General features: G+C 37.2%; 1 protein-coding gene across 1 annotated transcript in view; it reads left to right on the top strand.

Moving 5' to 3' along the window:
* Positions 1-26,222, top strand: part of CHM (CHM Rab escort protein) — a 267,198-nt gene that overhangs the window by 82,084 nt on the left and 158,892 nt on the right. The window contains exons 5-8 of the mRNA XM_045996016.1: positions 10,688-11,075; positions 16,124-16,240; positions 16,746-16,866; positions 18,565-18,790. Of these exons, the coding sequence (XP_045851972.1) occupies positions 10,688-11,075; positions 16,124-16,240; positions 16,746-16,866; positions 18,565-18,790 (852 nt within the window). The remainder of the gene's footprint in view (positions 1-10,687; positions 11,076-16,123; positions 16,241-16,745; positions 16,867-18,564; positions 18,791-26,222) is intronic.

Below are 26,222 nucleotides of genomic sequence, written 5' to 3'. Positions count from 1 at the left end.
GTATTCCATTTGTATTCAGAACTGTTGATAGCTATATATTTATTGCCGTTTTATTACTTGTTTTGTCGTGTCCAGAGATTTTCTCTGTTCCTTTCTTCTCTTTGTCACTTTTGTTCTTTTCTTTCGACTCAAACATTTCCCTTTAGTATTTCTTCCAGGGCTGGTTTAGTGGTCACAAACTCCTTTAGTTTTTGTTTCTCCGGGGAGCTCTTCCTCTCTCCTTCTGTTCATGTGTGATAGCCTTGGTGGGTAGAGTATTCTTAGCTGCTGATTTTTCCCATTCAGAATTTTGAGTATATCATGCCACTGTTTTCTGACTTATTAAATTTCTGTGGAGAGATCTGCAGATGGTCTTATGGGTCTTCCTTTGTAAGTTCAGGACTTCTTTTGTCTTGCTGCATTTAGGATTTTTTTCTTTATAGCTATATTTTGCAAATTTAATTACAAGAAATTTTGGTGTTGGTCTGCTTTTGTGGATTTTGATAGGAGACGTCTGTGCCTCAGGATTTGGATGTCTATTTCCTTCCCCAGATTAGGGATTCTTTCAACTGTTATTTCGTCAGATAAATTTTCTGGCCCCCTCTTCTCTCTCTTCTTGTTCTCAGACTTGTATAGTATGAATGTTATTTCGTTTGATGGAGTCACTGAGTTCCCTAAATATATTCTCCTGATCTGTAATTCTTCTTTCTTTTGTTTAGCTTCATATTTGTCGGTTATTTTACCTTCTATATCACTTATCTGTTCCTCTGCTTCTTTTATCCTTGTGTTCATTGTATCCAGTCTGTTTCAGATCTTTCTTATTGCAGTTTACATTTCTGTTTTTTTTTTTTTTAACTCTTTTATCTCTGTGGTAAGGGCCATTCTGAATTCTTCCACTCTTTTCTCAAGCCCAGTCATTATCCTTATGATTGTTGGCTTTCAGTTCTCCATTCAGGCATATATACTATATCTGTTTCACTTAGATCTCTGGCTGTGACCTTATCTTGTTTCATTTGGGATGAATTCCTCCATCTTGGCATTTTTCCTAGGTTTCTGATAGGTTTATTTATTGGAAAAGCTTGTTCTGTTTCCACTTTTGAGTGTAATGGCTTTATGAAGAAGATGTCATATAGTGCCCAGGGCCTGATGCTTTAGGGCATGTCTCTGGTGCATGCAGCATGCATTCTGCTGCTTGTTTTGGGTGCTCTGTCCTTCAGGCCAGTCATTTGCATAGTCTGTCCTTGCCTTCATTGGACAGTGTTTTGTCCTTGGGCAGCGTGTGGTGAGTTTTACTAGGTGTACTCTGGTCTGTTTGTTAAGTGAGACCCAATACTACTTCCACTAGGCCTGAATCTTTGCATAACTCTCTGGTCAGGAGATGTTGTGTGAGCAGGGGTTTCTGCTGGTCTTCTGGGGCAGGGTCTGCCAAGGACCTTGATCCTTATCAAGGACCAACTTGGCCAAGAAGGGCAGTGGGGGTAGAGTGCAGGGATGTTGGACCTGATATAAGCAGATAAGGCAGTCACTGTAGGTGCTCTGGTGTTTATAACAGTTGGTTCTTTTTTTATGCTGAAGGGTAGGGGAGGGAAGTGAAACCAGGTAGCTCCATGTCTCTGGAGAGGGATCTCAGTGCTTGTTCCCAGGGACTCATTTTGAGAAGAGGGAATTATCTCCCCCATGTGTCCCAGGGCTTCTTTAGATAACTGTCCCCAGGTTTTCATGTCTTCTCCCCAGGAGCAGTGCAGTGTGCCTTCCAGACTCTATCCCAGCCATGCTGTGGATCTCTAAAACTCTAGTCTTCAATCCCTGCTGGTTGTAAAAACTCACAAAAATCTCCCCCTCTTGTTTTCCCAGCCAGTGGCTTTGAAGAAGTATTCTCCCTGTGTGTTCCCCTGTATGGTTCTCTCTCCCTTATCTTTCTCCCAGACCAGGGCTCCCTCCCCTCCACAACATCAGAGATCTGTTTCTCCCCCAAAGCATGTCCCTGTACTTCCTACCTTCCTCCATGTGGCCTCTTCTATCCCTCTGGTTGTGGAATTTGTTCTGTCAGTCTTCAGGTTGATTTCTTGGGTATTCAGAATGATTTGGTAGTTATCTAGTTGTTTTCAAGGGAGAAGAAGAACTTAGGATCCTTCTACTATTCCATCATCCTAGCTCTTCTAGCATTTTATTTTTTTGACGTTTATGTTATGTTACTCTTTCATTGTACCTTTTTAATTGTAGTGTTGTAGTGTTTATTGTATTCATTGTAATAAGACTTTTTAAATTTTTTTATTTTTTTAAGATTTTATTTATTTGACAGAGAGATCACATGTAGGCAGAGAGGCCTACTGAGCAGAGAGCCTAATGCGGGGCTCCATCCCAGGACCCTGAGATCATGACCTGAGCCCAAGGCAGAGGCTTAACCCAGTGAGCCACCCAGGTGCCCCAATAAGACATTTTTTAAGTGTATTCAGACTTTCAAATTTATAATTTATTGCTTTTTCCTGGCCTCGTATCTTGTGTTTTTTACAAATTCAGTTTGTTTCATGTTTACACACACACACACACACACACACACACACCCTGTTGGCATGTAGAAACCATTTATTCTTCAAGAATTTATTTGATAGCATGTCTGTAGAGCAGTGCAGTAGGTGCTGTGAGGGACACATAAATAGAGATGCTCTGATCTTCCCTCAAGGGAATTAAAGTCTACTTCAGAGATAAAGTATATCCTGAACAACCAAAGGACTATTAAAAGGAACTGATAAATAAATGCAAGGTAAACTGCATGTGTGTATTGTGGGGACATGGAGTAATAGAATGATACATATGGCTGGTTTAAGGAAGTTTTGGGGGGAAATATTTAAAATTTTTTCTTACAATGGATTGTTAAAGTACATGCTTATTTTCGAGAGTAGGAGAATTACGATATTATGGTAGTGGGATGAATAACAAAAATGATATGGTCCAAAACATGGAGATTAGAGCTGATAAACTCAGAGAGATGCTATGTCTGAAAACAAGAGAGATAAGACTAGAAAATAGTTTATAAGGAAGGCGATATGGGTTAGAGGCAGGAAGAAGATTTTATGGGGTAGGGTTTAGAAATCATATAAGAAAGAGCAGCTATAAGTTCTTGAGCAATCAGTTAGCAGGTGTTTACTTCCCAAGGCCTATTACTGGCATTTTTAGTGTTTCACAGTAGGTCAACTTTTTTTTTTAAAGATTTTATTTATTTATTTGCTAGAGATCACAGGTAGGTGGGGGTTGGGGGGAAAGCAGGCTCCCAGCTGAGCAAAGAGCCTGATGTGGGGCTTGATCCCGGGGCCCCGAGATCATGACCCGAGCCAAAGGCAGAGGCTTAACCCACTGAGCCACTCAGGCACCCCCGCAGTAGGTCAACTTAATGAAATGTAGGTTCTATGGAGGATAACATGAAAGTGAAATGCGTAATGCAGGTAGATTGAACAGGAGCTTGTTTTATCAGTCAAGGCAATATGGACCGAGAATGTTAACTGTAACAGTAACTTTGGAATAGAGTAATAGACACTAATACTAAAACAAATAAAGCAGGAAAGAATACAAATAGATCTCTTAGATACCACATTGTGATAAGCCAGCTTAAACTTTATGGCAGATTTTTCTAGCTCTGTCACACCATCAATAATATTAATCTTTTTTTTTTCTCCATTTTTAAAAAAATTTATTTATTTTTTTCAGCGTAACAGTATTCATTGTTTTTACACAACACCCAGTACTCCATGCAATACGTGTCCTCCCTATTACCCACCACCTGGTTCCCCCAACCTCCCACCCCCGCCCCTTCAAAACCCTCAGGTTGTTTTTCAGAGTCCATAGTCTCTTATGGTTTGCCTCCCCTTCCAATTTTTTTTTTTATAAACATATCATGTATTTTTATCCCCAGGGGTACAGGTCTGTGAATCGCCAGGTTTACACACTTCACAGCACTCACGATAGCACATACCCTCCCCAATGTCCATAACCCCCTCCCCCTCTCCCAACCCCACCTCCCCCCAGCAACCCCCAGTTTGTTTTGTGAGATTAAGAGTCATTTATGGTTTGTCTCCCTCCCAATCCCATCTTCTTTCATTAATTCTTCTCCTATCCCCTTAACCCCCCATGTTGCATCTCCATATCCTCATATCAGGAAGATCATATGATAGTTGTCTTTCTCTGATTGACTTACTTCACTAAGCATGATACCCTCTAGTTCCATCCATGTCGTCGCAAATGGCAAGATTTCATTTCTTTTGATGGCTGCATAGTATTTCATTGTGTATATATACCACTTCTTCTTTATCCATTCATCTGTTGATGGACATCTAGGTTCTTTCAATAGTTTGGCTATTGTAGACATTGCTGCTATAAACATTCGGGTACACGTGCCCCTTCGGATCACTATGTTTATATCTTTAGGGTAAATACCCAGTAGTGCAATTGCTGGGTCATAGGGTAGTTCTATTTTCAACATTTTGAGGAACCTCCATGCTGTTTTCCAGAGTGGTTGCACCAGCTTGCATTCCCACCAACAGTGTAGGAGGGTTCTCCTTTCTCCGCATCCTCACCAGCATCTGTCATTTCCTGACTTGTTAATTTTAGCCATTCTGACTGGTGTGAGGTGATATCTCATTGTGGTTTTGATTTGTATTTCCCTGATGCCGAGTGATGTAGAGCACTTTTTCATGTGTCTGTTGGCCGTCTGGATGTCTTCTTTGCAGAAATGTCTGCTCATGTCCTCTGCCCATTTCCTGATTGGATTGTTTGCTCTTTGCCTGTTGAGATTGCTAAGTTCCTTTTAGATTTTGGACACTAGCCCTTTATCTGATATGTCGTTTGCAAATATCTTCTCCCATTCTGTCAGTTGTCTTCTGGTTTTGTTAACTGTTTCCTTTGCTGTGCAAAAGCTTTTGATCTTGATGAAATCCCAAAGTTCATTTTTGCCCTTGCTTCCCTTGCCTTTGCCAATGTTCCTAGGAAGATGTTGCTGCGGCTGAGGTCGAAGAGGTTGCTGCCTGCATTCTCCTCAAGGATTTTGATGGATTCCTTTCTCACATTGAGGTCCTTCATCCATTTTGAGTCTATTTTCGTGTGTGGTGTAAGGAAGTGGTCCAATTTTATTTTTCTGCATGTGGCTGTCCAATTTTCCCAGCACCATTTATTGAAGAGGCTGTCTTTTTTCCATTGGACATTCTTTCCTGCTTCGTCAAAGATTAGTTGACCATAGAGTTGAGGGTCTATTTCTGGGCTCTCTATTCTGTTCCATTGATCTATGTGTCTCTTTTTGTGCCAATACCGTGCTGTCTTGATGATGACAGCTTTGTAATAGAGCTTGAAGTCCGGAATTGTGATGCCACCAACTTTGGCTTTCTTTTTCAATATTCCTTTGGCTATTTGAGGTCTTTTCTGGTTCCATATAAATTTTAGGATTATTTGTTCCATTTCTTTGAAAAAAAAATGGATGGTATTTTGATAGGGATTGCATTAAATGTGTAGATTGCTTTAGGTAGCATGGACATTTTCACAATATTTATTCTTCCAATCCAGGAGCATGGAACATTTTTCCATTTCTTTGTGTCTTCCTCAGTTTCTTTCATGAGTACTTTATAGTTTTCTGCGTATAGATTCTTAGCCTCTTTGGTTAGGTTTATTCCTAGGTATCTTATAGTTTTGGGTGCAATTGTAAATGGGATTGCCTCCTTAATTTCTCTTTCTTCTGTCTTGTTGTTGGTGTACAGAAATGCAACTGATTTCTGTGCATTGATTTTATATCCTGACACTTTACTGAATTCCTGTACAAGTTCTAGCAGTTTTGGAGTGGAGTCTTTTGCATTTTCCACATATAGTATCATATCATCTGCGAAGAGTGATAGTTTGACTTCTTCTTTGCCGATTTGGATGCCTTTAATTTCTTTTTGTTGTCTGCTGAGGCTAGGACTTCTAGTACTATGTTGAATAGCAGTGGTGATAATGGACTTCCCTGCTGTGTTCCTGACCTTAACGGAAAAGCTTTCAGTTTTTCTCCATTGAGAATGATATTTGCGGTGGGTTTTTCATAGATGGCTTTGATAATATTGAGGTATGTGCCCTCTATCCCTACACTTTGAAGAGTTTTGATCAGGAAGGGATGCTGTACTTTGTCAAATGCTTTTTCAGCATCTATGGAGAGTATCATATGGTTCTTGTTCTTTCTTTTATTAATGTGTTGTATCACATTGATTGATTTGTGGATGTTGATTCAACCCTGCAGCCCTGGAATAAATCCCACTTGATCATGGTGAATAATCCCTTTAATGTACTGTTGAATCCTATTGGCTAGTATTTTGGCGAGAATTTTCGCATCTGTGTTCATCAAGGACATTGGTCTGTAGTTCTCTTTTTTGGTGGGATCCTTGTCTGGTTTTGGGATCAAGGTGATGCTGGCCTCATAAAATGAGTTTGGAAGTTTTCCTTCCATTTCTATTTTTTGGAACAGTTTCAGGAGAATAGGAATTAGTTCTTCTTTAAATGTTTGGTAGAATTCCCCTGGGAAGCCGTCTGGCCCTCGGCTTTTGTTTGGAGATTTTTGATGACTGTTTCAATCTCCTTACTGGTTATGGGCCTGTTCAGGTTTTCTTTTTCTTCCTGGTTCAGTTGTGGTAGTTTATATGTCTCTAGGAATGCATCCATGTCTTCTAGATTGTCAAATTTGTTGGCATGGAGTTGCTCATATTATGTTCTTATAATTGTCTGTATTTCTTTGGTGTTAATTGTGATCTCTTTCATTCATGATTTTATTTATTTGGGTCCTTTCTCTTTTCTTTTTGATGAGTCTGAGTTTATCAATCTTATTGATTCTTTCAAAGAACCAGCTCCTAGTTTCATTGATTTTTTTCTATTGTTTTTTTGGTTTCTATTTCATTGATTTCTGCTCTGATCTTTATGATTTCTCTTCTCCTGCTGGGTTTAGGGTTTCTTTCTTGTTCTTTCTCCAGCTCCTTTAGGTGTAGGGTTAGGTTGTGTACTTGAGACCTTTCTTGTTTCTTGAGAAAGGCTTGTACCGCTTTATATTTTCCTCTCAGGACTGCCTTTGCTGTGTCCCACAGATTTTGAACCATTGTGTTTACAGTATCATTTGTTTCCATGAATTTTTTCAATTCTTTAATTTCCTGGTTGACCCATTCATTCTTTAGAAGGATGCTGTTTAGTCTCCATGTATTTGGGTTCTTTCCAGCTTTCCTCTTGTGATTGAGTTCTAGCTTCAGAGCATTGTGGTCTGAAAATATGCAGGGAATGATCCTAAACTTTTGATACCGGTTGAGACCTGATTTGTGAATCAGGATGTGATCTATTCTGGAGAATGTTCCATGTGCACTAGAGAAGAATGTGTATCCTGTTGCTTTGGGATGAAATGTTCTGAATATATCTGTGATGTCCATCTGGTTCAGTGTGTCATTTAAGGCCTTTATTTCCTTGTTGATCTTTTGCTTGGATGATCTCTCCATTTTAGTGAGGGGAGTGTTAACGTCCCCTACTATTATCGTATTATTATTGATGTGTTTCTGTGATTTTGTTATTAATTGGTTTATATAGTTGGCTGCTCCCACGTTAGGGGCATAGATATTTAAACTTGTTAGATCTTCTTGTTGTATAGACCCTTTGAGTATGATATAGTGTCCTTCCTCATCTCTTATTATAGTCTTTGGCTTAAAATCTAATTGATCTGATATAAGGATTGCCACCCCAGCTTTCTTCTGATGCCCATTAGCATGGTGAATTGTTTTCCACCCCCTCACTTTAAATCTGGAGGTGTCTTTGCGTCTAAAATGAGTTTCTTGTAGGCAACATATTGATGGGTTTTGTTTTTTTATCCATTCTGATACCCTGTGTCTTTTGATTGGGGCATTTAGCCCATTAACATTCAGGGTAACTATTGAGAGATATGAATTTAGTGCCATTATTAGCCTGCAAGGTGACTGTTACTGTATATTGTCTCTGTACCTTTCTGATCTACTACTTTTAGGCTCTCTCTTTGCTTAGAGGACCCCTTTCAATATTTCCTGTAGAGCTGGTTTGGTGTTTGCAAATTCTTTCATTTTTTGTTTGTGCTGGAAGCTTTTTATTTCTCCTTCTATTTTCAATGATAGCCTAGCTGGATAGAGTATTCTTGGCTGCATGTTTTTCTCGTTGAGTGCTCTGAATATATCATGCCCATTCTTTCTGGCCTGCCAGGTCTCTGTGGATAAGTCTGCTGCCAATCTAATATTTTTCCCATTGTATGTTACAGACTTCTTTTCCCGGGCTGCTTTCAGGAGTTTCTCTTTGTCACTAAGACTTGTACATTTTACTATTAGGTGGCGGGGTGTGGACCTATTCTTGTTGACTTTGAGGGGGGTTCTCTACATCTCCTGGATTTTGATGCTTGTTCCCTTTGCCATATTAGGGAAATTCTCTCCAATAATTCTCTCCAATAGACCTTCTGCTCCCCTCTCTGTTTCTTCTTCTTCTGGAATCCCAATTATTCTAATGTTGTTTCGTCTTATGGTGTCACTTATCTCTCGAATTCTCCCCTCTTTTGCTCGGCTTCTTTATTCTCTGTCATTTGGTCTTCTATATCACTAATTCTTTCTTCTGCCTCATTTATCCTAGCAGTGAGAGCCTCCATTTTTTATTGCACCTCATTAATAGCTTTTTTGATTTCCACTTGGTTAGATTTTAGTTCTTTAATTTCTCCAGAAAGGGCTTTTATATCTCCAGAGAATGTTTCTCTAATATCTTCCATGCCTTTTTCGAGCCTGGCTAGAACATTCAGAATCGTCATCCTGAACTCTTGATCTGACATATTACCAATGTCTGTGTTGATTAGGTCCCTAGCCTTCAGTACTGCCTCTTGTTCTTTTGTTTGTGGTGATTTTTTCCGCCTTGTCATTTTGTCCAGATAAGGGATATGAAATATCAAATAAAATACTAGAAGGGTGGCAAAGACCCCAGAAAAATGCGCTGTAACCAAATCAGAAGAGACCCCAAATTGTGGGGGGGGGGGGAGAAAGGGGATAAAAAGAGGTTCAGAAAAAAAAAGAAAAAAATTTAAAAAATGAAACAAATAAAGAAAAAATATAAAGAAGAAAAAATATATATATTTAGATAAACTAGTCAAAATACGTATAAAAAGAAAAGGGTAAAAGTTTTAAAAAATTTAGGAGAAGAAGAAAAAAGAAAAAAAAATTGAAAAAAGAAAAAAAAATTGAATTAACCGCAAGACTAAGGAATCATGGGGAGAAAGCCATGAATTCCGTGCTTTGCTTTCTCCTCCTCTGGAATTCAGCTGCTGTCTTACGAATTGAACCTGCTTTCCTTGATAGATGAACTTCGTCCTGGCTGGATATTTTGTTGATCTTCTGGGGGAGGAGCCTGTTGTAGTGATTCTCAAGTGTGTTTGCCTGAGGCGGGATTGCACCACCCTTACCGGGGGCTGGACTAAGTAATCCGCTCGGTTTCGCTTTTGGGAGCTTCTGTTCCCTGGCCGCTTTCCGTAGAGTTCCAGAGGACGGGAATGAAAATGGCGGCCTCCTAGTCTCCAGCCCCGAGGAGCCGAGAGCCTGGGGCCCCACTCCTCAGTGCGCCCCCATAGGACAGGACTCAATCACTCCCGTATCCCCAGCCTCTAGCCGCGCTCCGAGCTCACCCAGCCCGTGACCAGTTCAAGGTATCCCCAAGCTGAGAGTTTAGTCCTCGGCTCTGTCTCTGTAGCCAGCTTCTCTGTTCTAATACCTGCGAGCTCTGCGACACTCCGACACCCCCGATCCTTCTGTGACCCTGTGGGACCTGGGGCCACGCTGGCCCTGCGTGGGCTTCACCCCGGTTTAGCCTCTGGAGCAATGTCCCTTAGTGGAAAAGACTTAGAAGTCCTCATTTTGTGCTCCGTTGCTCGCCGCTTGCCGGGAGCCGGCCCCTCCCCCACGGTCTATCTTCCCGTTGTTTTAGATTCACTTCTCCCCCAGTCCTACCTTTCAGAAAGTGGTTTTCTGTTTCTAGAATTGCTGTTCTTCTTCTCTTCACTCTCCCGTTGGATTTGTAGGTGTTTGCAATGTTTACATAAGCTATTGAGCTGATCTCCTGCTACCTGATGTAGTCTCAGCCTGCTACTTCTCCGCCATCTTGACTCCTCCAATAATATTAATCTTTGATAACTACCATTGTTGTACATTTACTGTATGCTAGGCACTATGACAGGTTCTTTGCATGTGATACCATGAAGACTAAACTATTAATCTTCAAAACAACCTTGTGAGGTAGATGCTATTATCCATGTGTTATAGATGGATAATTTAGATCAGATAGGGTATATAACTGTCTAAGTTCATAGAGTTACCTTATCATAGGGTTTGGACATTGTCCTGTTTATTCTGAAGGCTGTGCTTGTAACCACTTTTGATTTGTTTCTAAAATACAATTCCCCTGATGGCATTTAAGTCTCAAAAGATTACATGTGACAGACCCTACTAAACTCTGAAGTCTTTATGTGTATTTTTAAAATACTAACTATGTTTCATATTGTATCGAAACCTTAACAGGTGAATGTTTGCTGTATGGTTCATATAAGGCAAAATGTATACTGAACTTGATAAAATAAATGAGGTAAAGAAATAAAAATTTCCATTAAAATAGTATAAAATGTAGCCAGTACAATTATCAAAAGTGTGTTATTAGTATAATTTCTCATTAGTCAGGATTTACATGAAGATGTTGAAGAAGCTGGTGCACTGCGGAAAAATCATGCTTCTGTGATATCTGGGGACCCTAAAGAAGCTGCACATTCTGCCTGTCTGCCTTCAGAAGATGAGTCATTATGCAGTGTGATCTGTGAAGTGCCCACAGAACAAACTCCAAGCAGTGATCTAGAGACTGCCCTAGAAATACATGATGTGGAAGTAACAGGGGAAAAAGAAAAGCATTATGACAACAAAACTTATGTGAAGTCAGCTTCAGAAGAAGAGATAAGTGAAAATGTGCCTACAGCAGAAGACACTGCATTGCAACCGAAGAAAAATAGGATTACTTACTCACAAATTATTAAAGAGGGCAGGAGATTTAATATTGATTTGGTATCAAAAGTAAGTACTAATTATCTTCATCTTATCATTAGAATAATACTAATTTTTAATTGATTGAAAATAGCATCTGGGACCATAAACCCAGTTTTCATAATTTTATTTTTTAAAGTGTGGAACATTTGTTTTATAAAGAGATAGTAGCCAGAGATTTATAATTCAGTTAAAATATTCTTTAAATACAGGTTTAAAAATGCATTAAAAATGCTGAGTACTGGGCACCTGGGTGACTCAGTCAGTTGAGCCGCTGCCTTCGGCTCAGGTCATATCTCAGGGTCCTGGCATCGAGTCCCACATCCGGCTCTCTGCTCAGCAGGGAGCCTGCTTCTCCCCCCGCCCTCTCTGCCTGCCTCTGTGCCTACTTGTGATCTCTGTCTGTCAAATAAATAAATAACATCTTAAAAAAACAAACAAACTGAGTACTATAGCACAAGAATTCTTTTGTACTCTAGCACAGAGTCCACTCTAATATTCTCCTACTGTATGGACACTGTCAATTCTATCAAGAGAAAAATTCTAATGAGCCTAATTATAAATTTATATTTATAGTTTATTAAATGAACTCTTTTTAGCCCTTCTATATAGTAACTATTTTAACATCTGTATGATGATGAGCATTCTGAATAAACGGATGCATTTTTGAAAATCATCTGTTCCGGTGTGAGGGCTTTGGAGGATAATTTAATAGTTGGGAGGCTGGGAACAATGCTGTTGTCTTTGGTTAGGTTTCAGTCCTGAACTCTGATGATAGGTCAGTGTAACTTCAGAGGAGGTCCCTGAGTCTTTGGAGAGTACAGTGTTGCATTGGGTTTATAGGAAGCAAGGTTAATGTAGCACAAAAAGAACAGAAAACCAGCAAGGATAATGGTCTTTAGCGGTTAGATATAGGGAGCACCTGGATGGCTCAGTTGATTGTCTGCTTTTGGCTTAGGTCTTGATCCCAGAGCCCTTGGATTGAGCCCCCCATCAGGCTCCCTGCTCAGTGGAGAGTCTGCTTCTCTTTCTGCCCTCCCCCCTGCTCCTGTGTGTGCACACTTTCTCTCTTCTCTCGCTCTTTCTCTCAAGTAAATAAATGAAAATCTTTAAAAAAAAAAAAGGTTAGAAATAGGGCTGGGAGAAAGTAGAAAGAAACAGATCAAATCCCATAAATTGAGGGCAAACAATAAGAAATTAAAAAGAAGTAGGAAAGCATGGTAAATAACATAGACTTGCCTCAAAACTAGGCTTTTCAATTTAAGTGCTTTCTTGAAGTTCCCAGTTATAGAGTAGAGAGAGTAATTGCATATTCCTCACATTTTGCTGATACAATCCCATACACTCATACTGCTGCCCTCTTTGGACCTGATGTGAGTAAATTTTACTACCCTTTGTTTCTTTCTGTCACATAGCTCTCTGTGTCTGATTCTTTCCTCCTCTGAGTTGTGTGCTACTTTGGTCATACTTATTATTTCTGCGCCATCTGTTCGACCTTCTCCAGCCACTGTGCCCCTGTCGTGCTTTGAAATGTAGCATTTTTTCCATGTTACCTTAGCTATTGATTTCTGGGTGAAGTTTAATCATAGTTTACTAATGGTCTTCCTGTTCTCTTGAACAGAAAATAAGTTTTACAAAACCAAAAAAATAAAACAAAAAAACTGATTTCAAGTGACAAATAGGCTTTGTTCTGGAATTTTCATTTTTAATTAGTTACTAGGAATTTGGAATGTCTAACTTATAAGATGATACAAATGTTGGTTAAAAATCAACACTAGTTTATAATAGTCTCTAACCCTGACGGTAGCTGAAATACAGTATAAATATTGCAAAGGAAAATGATAGAAGATGGTGCTGTATCAATTTTTGGAATTAAATGTAGGAAATTATTCACTTGTATAAAAGAAAGTGAATGCTGATTATGGTGGAGGGGAGATAGTTTAATTAGATGCTAAGATGTTTGAGGAGACTTTTAAGATTTCTGGGTATTTTCATGAGTTTCACTGGATCACGATAGTGGTTCTTTTAGGGTAAATTAAAAAACAGATGTGTCTAGAGCAGTCAAGACAGTTGTACTTTGTCCTGCATAGTAGTTTTCGTGGTTTTATATATTTAAAAATAATCAATAATAAATTCATCCTGTAAAAGCAGCAATAGCTAAAGAATGTAGAGCCATAGCAATATAAGAGATTTATTATCATTTTTTAATATCATTTTTAATAAAAGTTGAATATTTACTGAGTACCTGTGGTGTGGAAAGCAGTACATTTCACGATATTGGGGCAGTTACTCCTTGGAAAGTCTGTCCTAATTTCAGTTATTGCATCTACATTTAGGATGATTGTCAAATATCTATTTCAAGCCCTACCTCTTTCCTAAAGTCCAGTTTGATGTCTCCAAACTACTTGACATTTCTACATACCTTCCATCTCAAAGTCATTATGGTAAAATTGACAGATTACTGTGGTGCTTTATAGTTTACAGAACACATCCACATATATATAGGCTTTTTTTCCTATTTCTTTTTAAAAATTTTTTATTAACATATAATGTATTATCTGCTACAGGAGTACAGGTCTGTGAATCATCAGTCTTACACAATTCACAGCACTTACCTTAGCACATACCCTCCCCATTGTCCATCACCCAGCCACCCCCACTCCTCCGCAACCCTTAGTTTGTTTCCTGAGATTAAGAGTCTCTTATGGTTTGTCTCCCTCCCCCGGTCCCATGTTGTTTCATTTTTTTCGTCCCCGCCTCCCACAACAAGTAGTCTTAAACTACTCAGGGTTGGTTAGTTAAAATACTTACCATTTTTATATAGTAGGTATAGTAGTATTATAGGTTAGTTAAATAAAATACTTATCATTTTTATATATTATATATATAGTATTATTATAGTATGATATTATACTGCTTAGAGTAATAGAGAAAATCAAGGTCGAAGTTCTTAGAATTAAAACTCTTTTCTAAGAAGTCCATACCCTTAATTATTATGGAACCAACATGGCCAAGTGAGCAAAGATGATACATTAATTATTAAATCTTATTCTCAGTATTTTAATCAAAATGAAGTACTTATTTATTTTTACTTAAGTATAATTAACATACAATATTATATTAATTTCAGTTGTATAGCATATTGATTAGACACTTCTATACATTTACTCATTGCTCACCATGCTTACTCACCATCTGTCAACATATAACATTGTTATAATATTATTGACTATGTACTCTGTGCTGTACTTTTCATCTCCATGTATAACTAAGTTTGTAACTCTTAATTTCCTTTATCTGTTTCATCCAACCGCATCTACCCATCTCTCTGGCAACCACCCAGTTTGTCCTCTGTAGTTAAGAGTCTGTTTTTTTGTTTCTTTGTTTAAATGTTTCCTGTTTCAGATTCCATATATGAGTGAAATCATATGGTATTTGTCTTTCTCCGACTTATTTCACTTAGTGTACTGCCCTCTGGGTCCAACCATGTTGTTGCAGATGGCAAGATTTCATTCTCTTTTATGACCAAGTAATTCTATTGTGTATATATAGTATTCAACTTTATCCATTTTTCCATTGAAGGATACTTGGTATTCTTTAGCTTCTCATCACTGAAATTTCTGTTAGAAAAAGAGGCTTAGATTTAAATACTATACTTGTTATTACTAAGCTTCAAACAAAAGTTTAGTGTAGTTTTAATTGACATGTGTTCTCATTCCTCAGTGTTATCTTAAATGGATTATTTTTAAGCTGGCATTAAATCTTAAGCTTTACTAGATCTTATTAAGTGAAAATACATTTTATGTTTGTATTAATATTTGTGAAATTATTGTGACTATGGAGGGATCATTGAATTTCAAGTATTGTTTTTAAACACATTAGGTATTTGAATAATCTATTTTTATTATAATTACAGAATACTTGGCAATTTATTCTTCAAATCATGGGCTGTATCAGTTGTGTAGGGTATTAGGCTAAAGATAATGAAATAACATGCTGTATTTAGTCAGGGTAATTGGATTAGTCCCCCTTCCCCCCAAAAAATAGCAATGCCAGTTTTGTTCTGCACAATGCTGGGCTTTATAAAAATTCACCTAACTAATAATGATTTTCAGAGTCCTTACTGACCTCTTGGATGCTCAGAATAACAGTTTGGATGATTTTTGAAATTCCATTTTTCTTTGTATTAAAGCTGATTGTTTCCTTTCCCTCCCCTATTAGAGTTGTAACATTTACATTTTTAACACTTATTGAGTCAGACACTTAAAAGTATATCAGTATAGGACATTGCCGAATCTGTTGCACTTAATCATATGGTAAAATTTAGAACAGGCAAGATAATACTGTTGAAGTTGTTTTTGTCTAATACTGGTTATGAGAGATGTGGAAGATTAAATCAATTCATATTGTGCATGCTGGCAATAACTCTCATCCTCACTTCTTGAGAAAGACATATCTCATATAAATCTAGACTGCTAGGATTATAGAGGGACCTTAAAATTCAACTCTTGTGGTGGAAATACATAACCACTCTTTTTCTTTTTTGTTTGGTGAGGAAGTCCAGGGAGCTGGTGTCTTCTTAATAACCACCTGCCCTTATATAGGACTATAGTCTCTTATTCAAAACCCTTGGGCCTGGTGTATTCTGTTATTTAGATTTAAAAAATTATTTTGGGAAGTAATACGCTACGTGTGCTGGTATGCTATATATGAGGCAACATTCTTAGTCTTTAATTAATTAAACTAATTATTTAAACCTATTAATATTTCTGTAGTCAGATGTATGAATATTCACAGTAAGCAGGGCAAAGATAGAAGAGCCTTATAACAGTTTGGGTCATTTTGTTGTCAAACTATTTATGGAAAAACTTGGGATTCCAGAGTTTTTTGGGTTTTGAATTTCAGATAATCAGTTGTAAACCTGTAATAAAATATGTTATGTACTACAATATTAATACATATAATGCTTTTTATAAGTATTTTAAAAATAATGGAATTATATCTCTTTATTTAGCATTTATCATTTTTTCCACAATTTTACCTTTTACTTCATCCTGTAAAATATTTTCTTTGTACAGCTGCTGTATTCTCGAGGATTGCTAATTGATCTTTTAATCAAATCTAATGTAAGTCGATATGCAGAGTTCAAAAATATTACCAGGATTCTTGCATTTCGAGAAGGAAGAGTGGAGCAGGTACTTTGCTACTCAAGTATTGCAATGGAGTATGAACTTAAGTTATTATGATTTGTTTTGGAAGGATAAGCAAATAGGATTGTTACTTTCCTGGCAAAGCTGTGAATTCCAATCCTGTATGGGAAAAATAAATAGTTAAGAGATTACTCAATTAAAATTTCTAGTGTCAATATTTTCATGAGTTATTCTGAAGCCTGATGTTGGTGTTGAGAAATGGTTAATATTAGGCAGTATTGCTAGATTTGAGCTGTCATCTGTACACAGTTAGGGGTGGCAAGCCATTGGCCTTTTAATGGCATAAAGAGCAACTTGGCAGAATTAAGTAAGAGAGCTCACAAGTTAATTAGTTCTGAACCCAACAGAGATGCCGTTAGAACTGATGGAAGGTAACACAGATGGCTAGAATGGAAATAATGATCTTGTTGTAGTTAAAGGGGAAAAAGTGTGATTTGGAATACTTGTATCACTAGGAGGCAGTTTCTTAACTTACAATCATGTTTTTCAGGTTCCTTGTTCTAGAGCAGATGTCTTTAATAGCAAACAACTTACTATGATAGAAAAAAGAATGCTAATGAAGTTTCTTACATTTTGTATGGAGTATGAAAAACATCCTGATCAATATAAAGGTATTGTTTTCCATTAAATTGTGTTCTCTAATTATTTGAACTTTCTTATTTTAATATGCTTGCTCTGATGTAAGCCACTCATGTCTTTGTTAAAGTACATTTTTTACTCTACACTATCCAGTAGGTTAGCCATGAACAACATGTACTTATTTAAATTAAAATTAATTAAAATTAAATAAAATTTAAAATTCAGTTCCTCAGTTGGACTAGCCATATTTGAAGTGCTTAGGAGCCACATGTGGTTATTAGCTACTATGGCTACAGTACACCTATAGAATGTTTTCATCATTGTGGAAGTGCTATGCTGGTGTTTAGTTTTTATTCTTATTAATTAAATACTGCTGTCAACTAACTCTTCATAGATGAAAGTCTCTTTTCATTGTTCTGTTAATTTTTTTCAGCAGTGAAAAAAAGTCTGTATACTTTTTCATTTTCCCAGGATTACTTTTGCTTGGTATATTGACTTACTCATTTTGACTGATTAAGAAAAAGAGGCTACATGGTATGGGGAGTGTGAACCACTGTGTTAGAGTCTAGTCTTGGCTTTGACCCAAATCATACAGTTACTTCAGAGTCTGTTGAAAATTGAATATCTTAGTATCAGAGCTTTATACTTTTTAGTGCATTGGGCTGGAAACATTATCCAAAATCAGAATATTCTATTAATGTTTCATTTATAAAGTTACAATGAGAAATACAGCAGTATTTTTTTTTTTACTTGATGCAATATTAGAAGTCAAGCTCTTACTCTTAAAGCTTCATGTCCATTAGATACTGCCAAATCATTCTTCACAGTGGTGTAAACTTAAGTTATCTCAGTAAATTTTTATAACCTTTACTTTTTCTCTTTTGTCATGGAATTGTATTTCCTACCACTAACAGTCTAGTTACATTTTTTTTTCCTCTTCTTTAAATGAGTGGTTTTTAGGTCCCATTTGTTTTGAGGTGTGATGTAAGGCAGTAAGGCTAAGTTCCATTAGCCACACAGAAATTAACTTCATTACTTTTTAGTCATAGCTTATTGTTCTTAGTTTTAGTAAGAAATATACATTTCCAAAAAATTAAGTATCGCTCTATCACTGTTTTCACCAAAAAATAGCCGTTTGTCATATGTATTTAATATTTCAAAGTGTAATTATTGACATTACTGGGAGGCCTGGGTGGCTCAGTGGGTTAAGCCTCTGCCTTCGGCTCAGGTCATGGTCTCCATCCTGGGATCGAGCCCCGCGTCAGACTCTCTGCTCAGCGGAGATCCTGCTTCCCTCTCTCTTTCTGCCTGCCTCTCTGCCTACTTGTGCTCTTTTTCTCTTTGTCAAATAAATAAATAAAATCTTTAAAGAAATTATTGACATTATTTGGCAATTTAAATATAACAAAGTAAATATTGCCACTTATGCAAACCTATTGTGGTGGTTAGTGAATTATTTAATGTTTTTCTAGTTTGTTTTTTTAAGTCTGTAAATACTAAATAAAGATTCATCATTTAAAGCTTGGAAAATGTGCCATTAGTTCAATGAAGATAGTAAAATTGTTTCTAGTTCTTTTTTCCCCCTAACATCTGTGGTCTCTCTCCAAAATGTAATATTACCACCTTGGTCCCTTGCCAAGTGTCTTGAACAGGCTTGATGTTTTTTGTGCAGTGTTTTTAGAATGAAGTTTGGTTCTGATTTTAATTGATAAATTTTTATCTTTACATAGCCTATGAGGAGATTACATTTTCTGAGTATTTAAAAACACAGAAATTAACCCCCAGTCTTCAGTACTTTGTCCTGCATTCAATTGCAATGACATCAGAGACAGCCAGCAATACCATTGATGGTCTCAAAGCTACCAAAAACTTTCTTCATTGTCTTGGACGTTATGGCAACACTCCATTTTTGTTTCCTTTATATGGCCAAGGAGAACTTCCTCAGTGTTTCTGCAGGTAAGATTGACATTGGTCTCTTGTTTCTTCTTAAGGTAATACTTAAATAATGGATGAAAATTAAAAAGGCAAAAATGAGACTTATTCAAGATTTTGTATATGCAAGCATACTTTGTTGTTCTGCTCTTTTATAATCTCTATATTTGCCTACCTACCTATCTAAATGATATATTCAGTTTAGCTTTTGTGTGAACTTCGTAAAATAGAACCCTACTGTAAATTCCATATTTCACTCAATATTGTTTCAAAGCATAGTCCTTGTTTTGCATAATTATAGTTATTTTCATTGCTGTGCAGTATTCCACTGTGAATACACCACAATTTTTCCATTTTTCTTTTGTTAGACACAAGGTGTTTCCAGGACTTTTTTGTTTTTGTTTTTGGTTTTTTTTTTGTTTTGTTTTCTGCTATTAACATCCTTGTGTATGTTTCAGGATATACATGTTCAAGAATTTCTCTAGGATATGTATCTAGGAGTAGAAATTCCAAGTCACGGGGTATATGAATGTTCATACAAGATAGTACCCAAATTTTTCTTCAGAGCATTATACCAGTTTATCAGTAGATAAGAATTTCCATAGGTCTACATCTCTGCCAATGTTCGTTAGTAGATTTTTAAGTTTTTGTCAGTCCAACTCACATGAAATATCCTTGCATTATACTTTTATTTTGCATTTCGTAGATTACTTACGTGGTGGAGCATCTTCTCATATGGTTATTGGATATTCATGTTTTCTTTTTGGTGAAATGCACGTTCCTATGTTTTTCCCATTTGTCTATTGGGTTATTATATTTTCCTTACTGATTTATAAGTTTTTATTCTGAATACTAATCTTTTCTTAATTGTATTTGTTGTATATATCTTGCTTTATGGTATTCATGATACATGAGGTCATTAAGATTAATGTGGTCAAACATAATAATCCTTTCTTCTTATACGTAGCACTTTTAGGGCAGTGGGGCATAGTAGTGAAAAACCTGGACTATGGAGACAGACTACCTAGATTTAAGTCCTGGCTTCTCCATTCGTTGGCCATGTAGCCTTGAGCAAGTTTCACAGCCTCTCTAATATGTTTTCAAAGAATCAACTTTGTGGCTTTTTGATTCTTTCTATTACAGCTTTGTGTTCTTGGTTTGTTCATTTCCATTCTTTATTATCCCTGTTTTGCTTTCTTTGGGTTTTGTTCCACTCATCCCTCCCCTTTTTTGTCCTTGCCAATTCTTAGGATGAAACCCAATGTTAAATACATATCTTTTTTTACTTTATAATATAAGCATTTAAGATGATAAAGTGCCAACTCCTCTGGTTTTTCTTTTTAGTTGTTTTATTTTTATGATTTTATTTATTTATTTAACAGAGATCACAAGTAGGCACAGAGGCAGGCAGAGAGAGAGAGAGGGAAGCAGGCTCCCTGCTGAGCAGAGAGCCCGATGCGGGACTCGATCCCAGGACCCTGAGACCATGACCTGAGCCGAAGGCAGAGGCTTTAACCCATTGAGCCACCAAGGTGCCCCAATAATACAGTATTTTGAAATCTCCCATTATGATGTTTGATTTGTCAGTTTCTCCCTATAATTCTCTCAATTTTTACCTTTTATTTATTTTGAGGCAATTTATTAAGATCATTTAAATTTATAACTTTAATCTTCCTGATGAATTTAATATTTTACATTATTTGCTGACTTTCTACATCCTTAATAATGCATTTTTTATCTTAAAGTCTACTTTGGTATTCAAATAGCTACTACAACTTATTAGTATTTGCCTGTTATGTCTTTCTCCATCTCTGTTTTTCAGCTTTTCTGAGTCTATATTTGGGGCTATAAATAGCAAATTATTATATATTGTTAATCCCATCTGACATTCTCTGTCCTTTACCAAGCAGAATGGATCCTGTTAATAGAAGTCTGTTCTTTCCTTCAGAAGTATCTAATTTTAAAAGTTCCTCTAGTTAACATCTGTTGGCAGTAAATGCCTAGTTTGTGTGTATATGAACATAACTGTTTTTTTTGCCTTTTTGTCTTGAGTGAAGATTTGTGAGGTAAATATTTCTAGGTTGGCAGTTCTTTTTTCTCAGTACTTGAAAATTTTATTCTACTGTCCTTTGGATTCCTTTTTTGCTTTTGAAAAATTGGTATCAGCCTAATTGTCACTTCTCTATAAATACTATTTCTTTTCTCTCAGGTTTTTTTTTTTTTAAGATTATTTATTTATTTATTTGACAGAGACACAGAGAGAAGGAACACAAACAGGGGAAGTGAAAAGGGAGAAGAAGGCTTCCTGCTGAGCAGGGAGCCCCATGTGGGCCCCAATCCCAGGATTCTGGGATCATGACCTGAGCCAAAGGCACACGCTTAACAACTAAGTCACCCAGGCGCCCTCTCTCTCAGGGTTTTTTTTTTTTTTAAGATTTTATTTATTTATTAACAGAGAGAGAGAAAGAGATCACAAGTAGGCAGAGAGGCAGGCAGAGAGAGGGGGAAGCAGGCTCCCCGCTGAGCAGAGAGCTGGATGTGGGGCTCCATCCCATGACCCTGAGATCATGACCTGAGCCAAAGGCCGAGGCTTAACCCACTGATCCACCCAGGTGCCCCTCTCAGGTTGTTTTTAAGATAGTTTGTTTTTGGTATTCTGCATTTTCACTACAGTGAATTTAGGTGTTTCTTTGTCTTTATCTAGCTTGGTATAGGTTAAACCATGTGTAATTAACAATATTAAACCATTTTGACCTATACTTCCATATGGTTCAAACAACTTCAGTGTATTTCCTCTATTTGTGAATTGTCATTTATCATTTTGGAAAATTATCAGCCAGAATCTTTGCAAATACTGGTTTTCTTCCATTGTCTCTCTTCTCACCTTTTTGGAACCCTAAATAGAAATGTTTTAGAATTTTATTTTCTTTCATCCCTTTCTTTTTTTTTTTTTAAAGATTTTATTTATTTATTTGAGAGAGAGACAGTGAGAGAGAGCATGAGAGGGAAGAAAGTCAGAGGGAGAAGCAGACTCTCTAAGGAGCAGGGAGCCCGATGTGGGACTCGATCCCAGGACTCTGGGATCATGACCTGAGCTGAAGGCAGTCGCTTAACCAACTGAGCCACCCAGGCGCCCCTCTTTCATCCCTTTCTTAATCTCTCTTTCATGCTTTCTGTCTCCTTGTTATTCTGGCTATATCCTGGGTACTTTATTAAGGTCTCCTTTCCAGTTTATTAGTTCTCTGTATTTGTCTCTGATCTGTAGTTTATTCCTCTTATTTTTAATTCAATATTGTAATCTTTGATTTGTAGAAGCTCTGTTCCTTCTCTCCCCAACTCTTTCTTGTTTGATATTCTCTTTTGCTTGTTCATTTTGTTCAATATATCTTACATTCTGCCATGTATTGTTTCTGTTGATTCATGTTATTAGTTTAGTTTTTCGGGTCATGCTTATCTTTGAGAGTTTATCTTTGATTGGTTTTAATCTTTGGAAATCTGGGGATCCAAACTAAGGATGCTTTCCTTCAAGGATTATTTGTGTTTGCTTAAGCTGGGAGGCACTAAGATTTGGGACCATTTCATCTCCTTTCAAGGGATCCTTCTTTTTTTAATTTAAATTGAATTAGCCAATGTATAGTACATCATTAGTTTCAGATGTAGCGTTCAGGAATTCTTGCGTATAATAAGAGGATCCTTTCTTATTAAAGGAGCCCCAGGTACAGCTCCCACAGTGATTAAAATGAGCAACAAGACTTTTTTTTTTAACATAAAAGTAAAACTTTATTAGAAATGCATCTGTTAGAATAAACCAGTAGTTATGAGACTGGATCTGGGTGAGGGAGTGGGTTGAATAGGGGATGGGGATTAAGGAGTGCACTTGTGATGAATCCTGGGTGTTGTATGGAAGTGTTGAATCACTATATTGTACACCTGAAAAGTAAAATTACATTGTATGTTAACTAACTGGAATTTAAGTAAAAACTTAAGAAGTGCATCTCATAGTGACATGGCTGTTTAAAAACATGGTTCATGTATCTTGGGAAGACTGTTACTTACAGCTAGAATGAAAACTTGCTTTTTTTAATATAAAGATTTTATTTATTTAATTGACACAGAGAGAGAGAGTACAAGCAGGGGCAGTGACAGGGAGAGGGAAAAGAAGGCTCCCACTGAGCAGAGACCCCCAACCTGGGGCTTGATCCCAGGACCCTGGGATCATGGCCTGAACCAAAGGCAAACGCTTAACCGACTGAGCCACCCAGGTGCCCCAAGACTTTTTTTTTTTTAATTGCAGTGTTTTGTTTGCTTTTTTTTTCCTTGAAGCTTTAAATTTAGCTCAGTGTTTGTTTGTACTGTGTGTATGTATTTGGGGTTGGAGAGTTTTTTGTAGATGTTTCTTTTCTTTTATTTCTTTCCATCTCAGCATTGCAATAAAATTCATACTTAATGTGAAAAGTCATTTCTTGGTAGAAACAAAGTGGTCCCTTCATAGTATCCAGTCCAATATACTGCTGGAAGTAGATGTTCTCCAACCCACATTTCTTAACCATGCGGAGGTGAGAATGTTATAAATTTGGAAATAATTTAATTCTGAATATGAAGGTCTGTGTATTTCCGACAAACTCTTCCTCCTTCAGGTACTTGCCAAAGTAGGCATGAATAGGGAGTATCATTTCCTATAGGACCAGAGGTCTTCCTATCAATTTAAACTAAGAAGGAGATTTGTGGATTTCTTAATCATTTTTTCCCTCTTCCTATGGCATTGCCCAATTCAAAAGGAGCCACACTGTTTTCTCTTCTATTGCCACTTGCTACTCACTCCTGCAGAGAGCTTTTAGGTAAGGAATAGGGACAGAATGAACAGATCACTGGGGAGTGAGTAGCTCACTGGTTTCCTTACCATTTTTTGAAAATGGAATTAAAAAAAATTTTTTTTATTAACATATGTTTTATTAGCCCCAGGGGTAGAGGTCTTTGAATCGCCAGGTTTACACACTTCATAGCACATACCTTCCCCAATGTCTATAACCCCACCACCCTCTCCCCACCCTCCTCCCTCCAGCAGCCCTCAGTTTGCTTTGTGAGATTAAGAGGCTCTTATAGTTTGTCTCCCTCCCGATCCCATTTTGTTTCATTTATTCTTTTCCTACCCCCCAAACCCCCCATGTTGCCTCTCAGCTTCCTCATATCAGGGAGATAGTATGATAATTATCTTTCTCTGATTGACTTATTTCGCTAAGCATAATACCCTCTAGTTCTATCCATGTCGTTGCAAATGGCAAGATTTCAGAAAATGGAATTTTTAACCTCATTCCTATTTTTCCACTAAATTCCTGTATTTCCTATCCTAATTTAGATCATATTTACATCTTGTAAATACTAATTGGTGTTTGTTGTTTTTAAGGGAGAAGTCACTAAAAAGTTTTGTTTGTCCTATACTGATAAAGAATTTCAAAATGAGACCTTATAGGTGTTGGATCCTAGATAAAAAAGACCTTTTCCCCGAAAATGATTGTACTCTCTTTTTTTTTAAAGATGATTTATTTTAGATTGTGAGAACAAGACAATGCGCTTGTATACCTGCTCACATGTGTGCGTGCTCACGTGCACATGAGTAGGTGGAGGGGCCACTGGAGGGGGAGATTGGGACAGAAGCATTCCAGGTCAAGCCCAGAGCCAGGGTTTGATCTCACAGACCTGAGCCAAAATCAAGAGTCAGAAGTTCAACTGACTAGCCTCCCAGGTGCCCCTGTACCCTCTTTAAGCCTGAGTTTTTATCAGCCTTCTATATCTTTTTATCCTCTGCAGAGTGTATCTCAGAATTTTGTGTATGATACAGATTTAATGTTTATTATAAAAATTATACCTCATTCTCTGCAATTTGAACTGACACTTTCAGGGAATTACACAATTAAATGTATATACATATAGATAGTTGATTAAAAATAAAACATTTTTCCATTGTTTTTGAAGTAGTATATTAAACTTTTGGGTGATTCTTTGGTAATAGAAGTAAATATGAAGTCTGTAAGGTGTATACACTTATACATATACATATGTATGTGAATTACAATAAAAATAAATTAGCCTAGGGATATTAACCTAACTTTACATTTGATTCTCTGCATCATAGTTTATAATTTCATATAAATGTTGTTTTGTTTCTCTCCTAAAGTCGTAACACTACTACTATCTATGCATCATAGCCTTCACTTTCTATCACCAGGTTATCAGAATTAGGTGTCACCTGTTCTGTGATTTCTAACCACCATTCTGTATTGTTTTATTATAAGCCTAAGCATTTCTCAGCCAGTTACAGTGGGTATTCATCAAGGCTACTCTTATAAATGGCATGCATGCATATTTATGTGAGGATTCAAAGACATTTGTAAGTCATATCCTTGTATTCTAAATGAATTATGCATAAACAGTATTACATTTTAACTACTAGAGATAACTTTCATGAGTAAACACCCTTTGAGGTTTTTGTCCATTTAAATAGGTAGATTGTTTTTTTCTCTGTTCTTTTTTTTTTAATTTATTTATTTTTTCAGCGTAACAGTATTCATTGTTTTTGCACAACACCCAGTGCTCCATGCAAAACGTGCCCTCCCTATTACCCACCACCTGTTCCCCCAAACTCCCACCCCTGACCCTTCAAAACCCTCAGGTTGTTTTTCAGAGTCCATAGTCTCTTATGGTTCGCCTCCCCTTCCAATTTTTTTTTTTTATAAACATATAATGTATTTTTATCCCCAGGGGTACAGGTCTGTGAATCGCCAGGTTTACACACTTCACACACTTCACAGCACTCACGATAGCACATACCCTCCCCAATGTCCATAACCCCCTCCCCCTCTCCCAACCCCACCTCCCCCCAGCAACCCCCAGTTTGTTTTGTGAGATTAAGAGTCATTTATGGTTTGTCTCCCTCCCAGTCCCATCTTGTTTCATTTATTCTTCTCCTATCCCCCTAACCCCCCATGTTGCTTCTCCATGTCCTCATATCAGGGAGATCATATGATAGTTGTCTTTCTCCGATTGACTTATTTCACTAAGCTTGATATGCTCTAGTTCCATCCACGTCGTCCAAAATCTATAAGGAACTTAGCAAACTCAACACCCAAAGAACAAACAATCCAATCAAGAAATGGGCAGAGGACATGAGCAGACATTTCTGTAAAGAAGACATCCAGATGGCCAACAGACATATGAAAAAGTGCTCCACATCACTCGGCATCAGGGAAATACAAATCAAAACCACAATGAGATATCACCTCACACCAGTCAGAATGGCTAAAATTAACAAGTCAGGAAATGAAAGATGCTGGTGAGGATAGGTAGATTTTTTTAAAGGATTATTTATTTAAGAGAGTGAGCAAGTGAGCGAGCAAGAGAGGGTCAGAGGGAGAGAGAGATAAGCAGACTCTCCACTCACTGGGCAGCACGAAGCTGG

Source organism: Meles meles, chromosome X, assembly GCF_922984935.1.
Source record: "Meles meles chromosome X, mMelMel3.1 paternal haplotype, whole genome shotgun sequence".
NCBI lineage: Eukaryota > Metazoa > Chordata > Mammalia > Carnivora > Mustelidae > Meles > Meles meles.
This window is presented reverse-complemented; position numbering and strand designations above follow the sequence as displayed.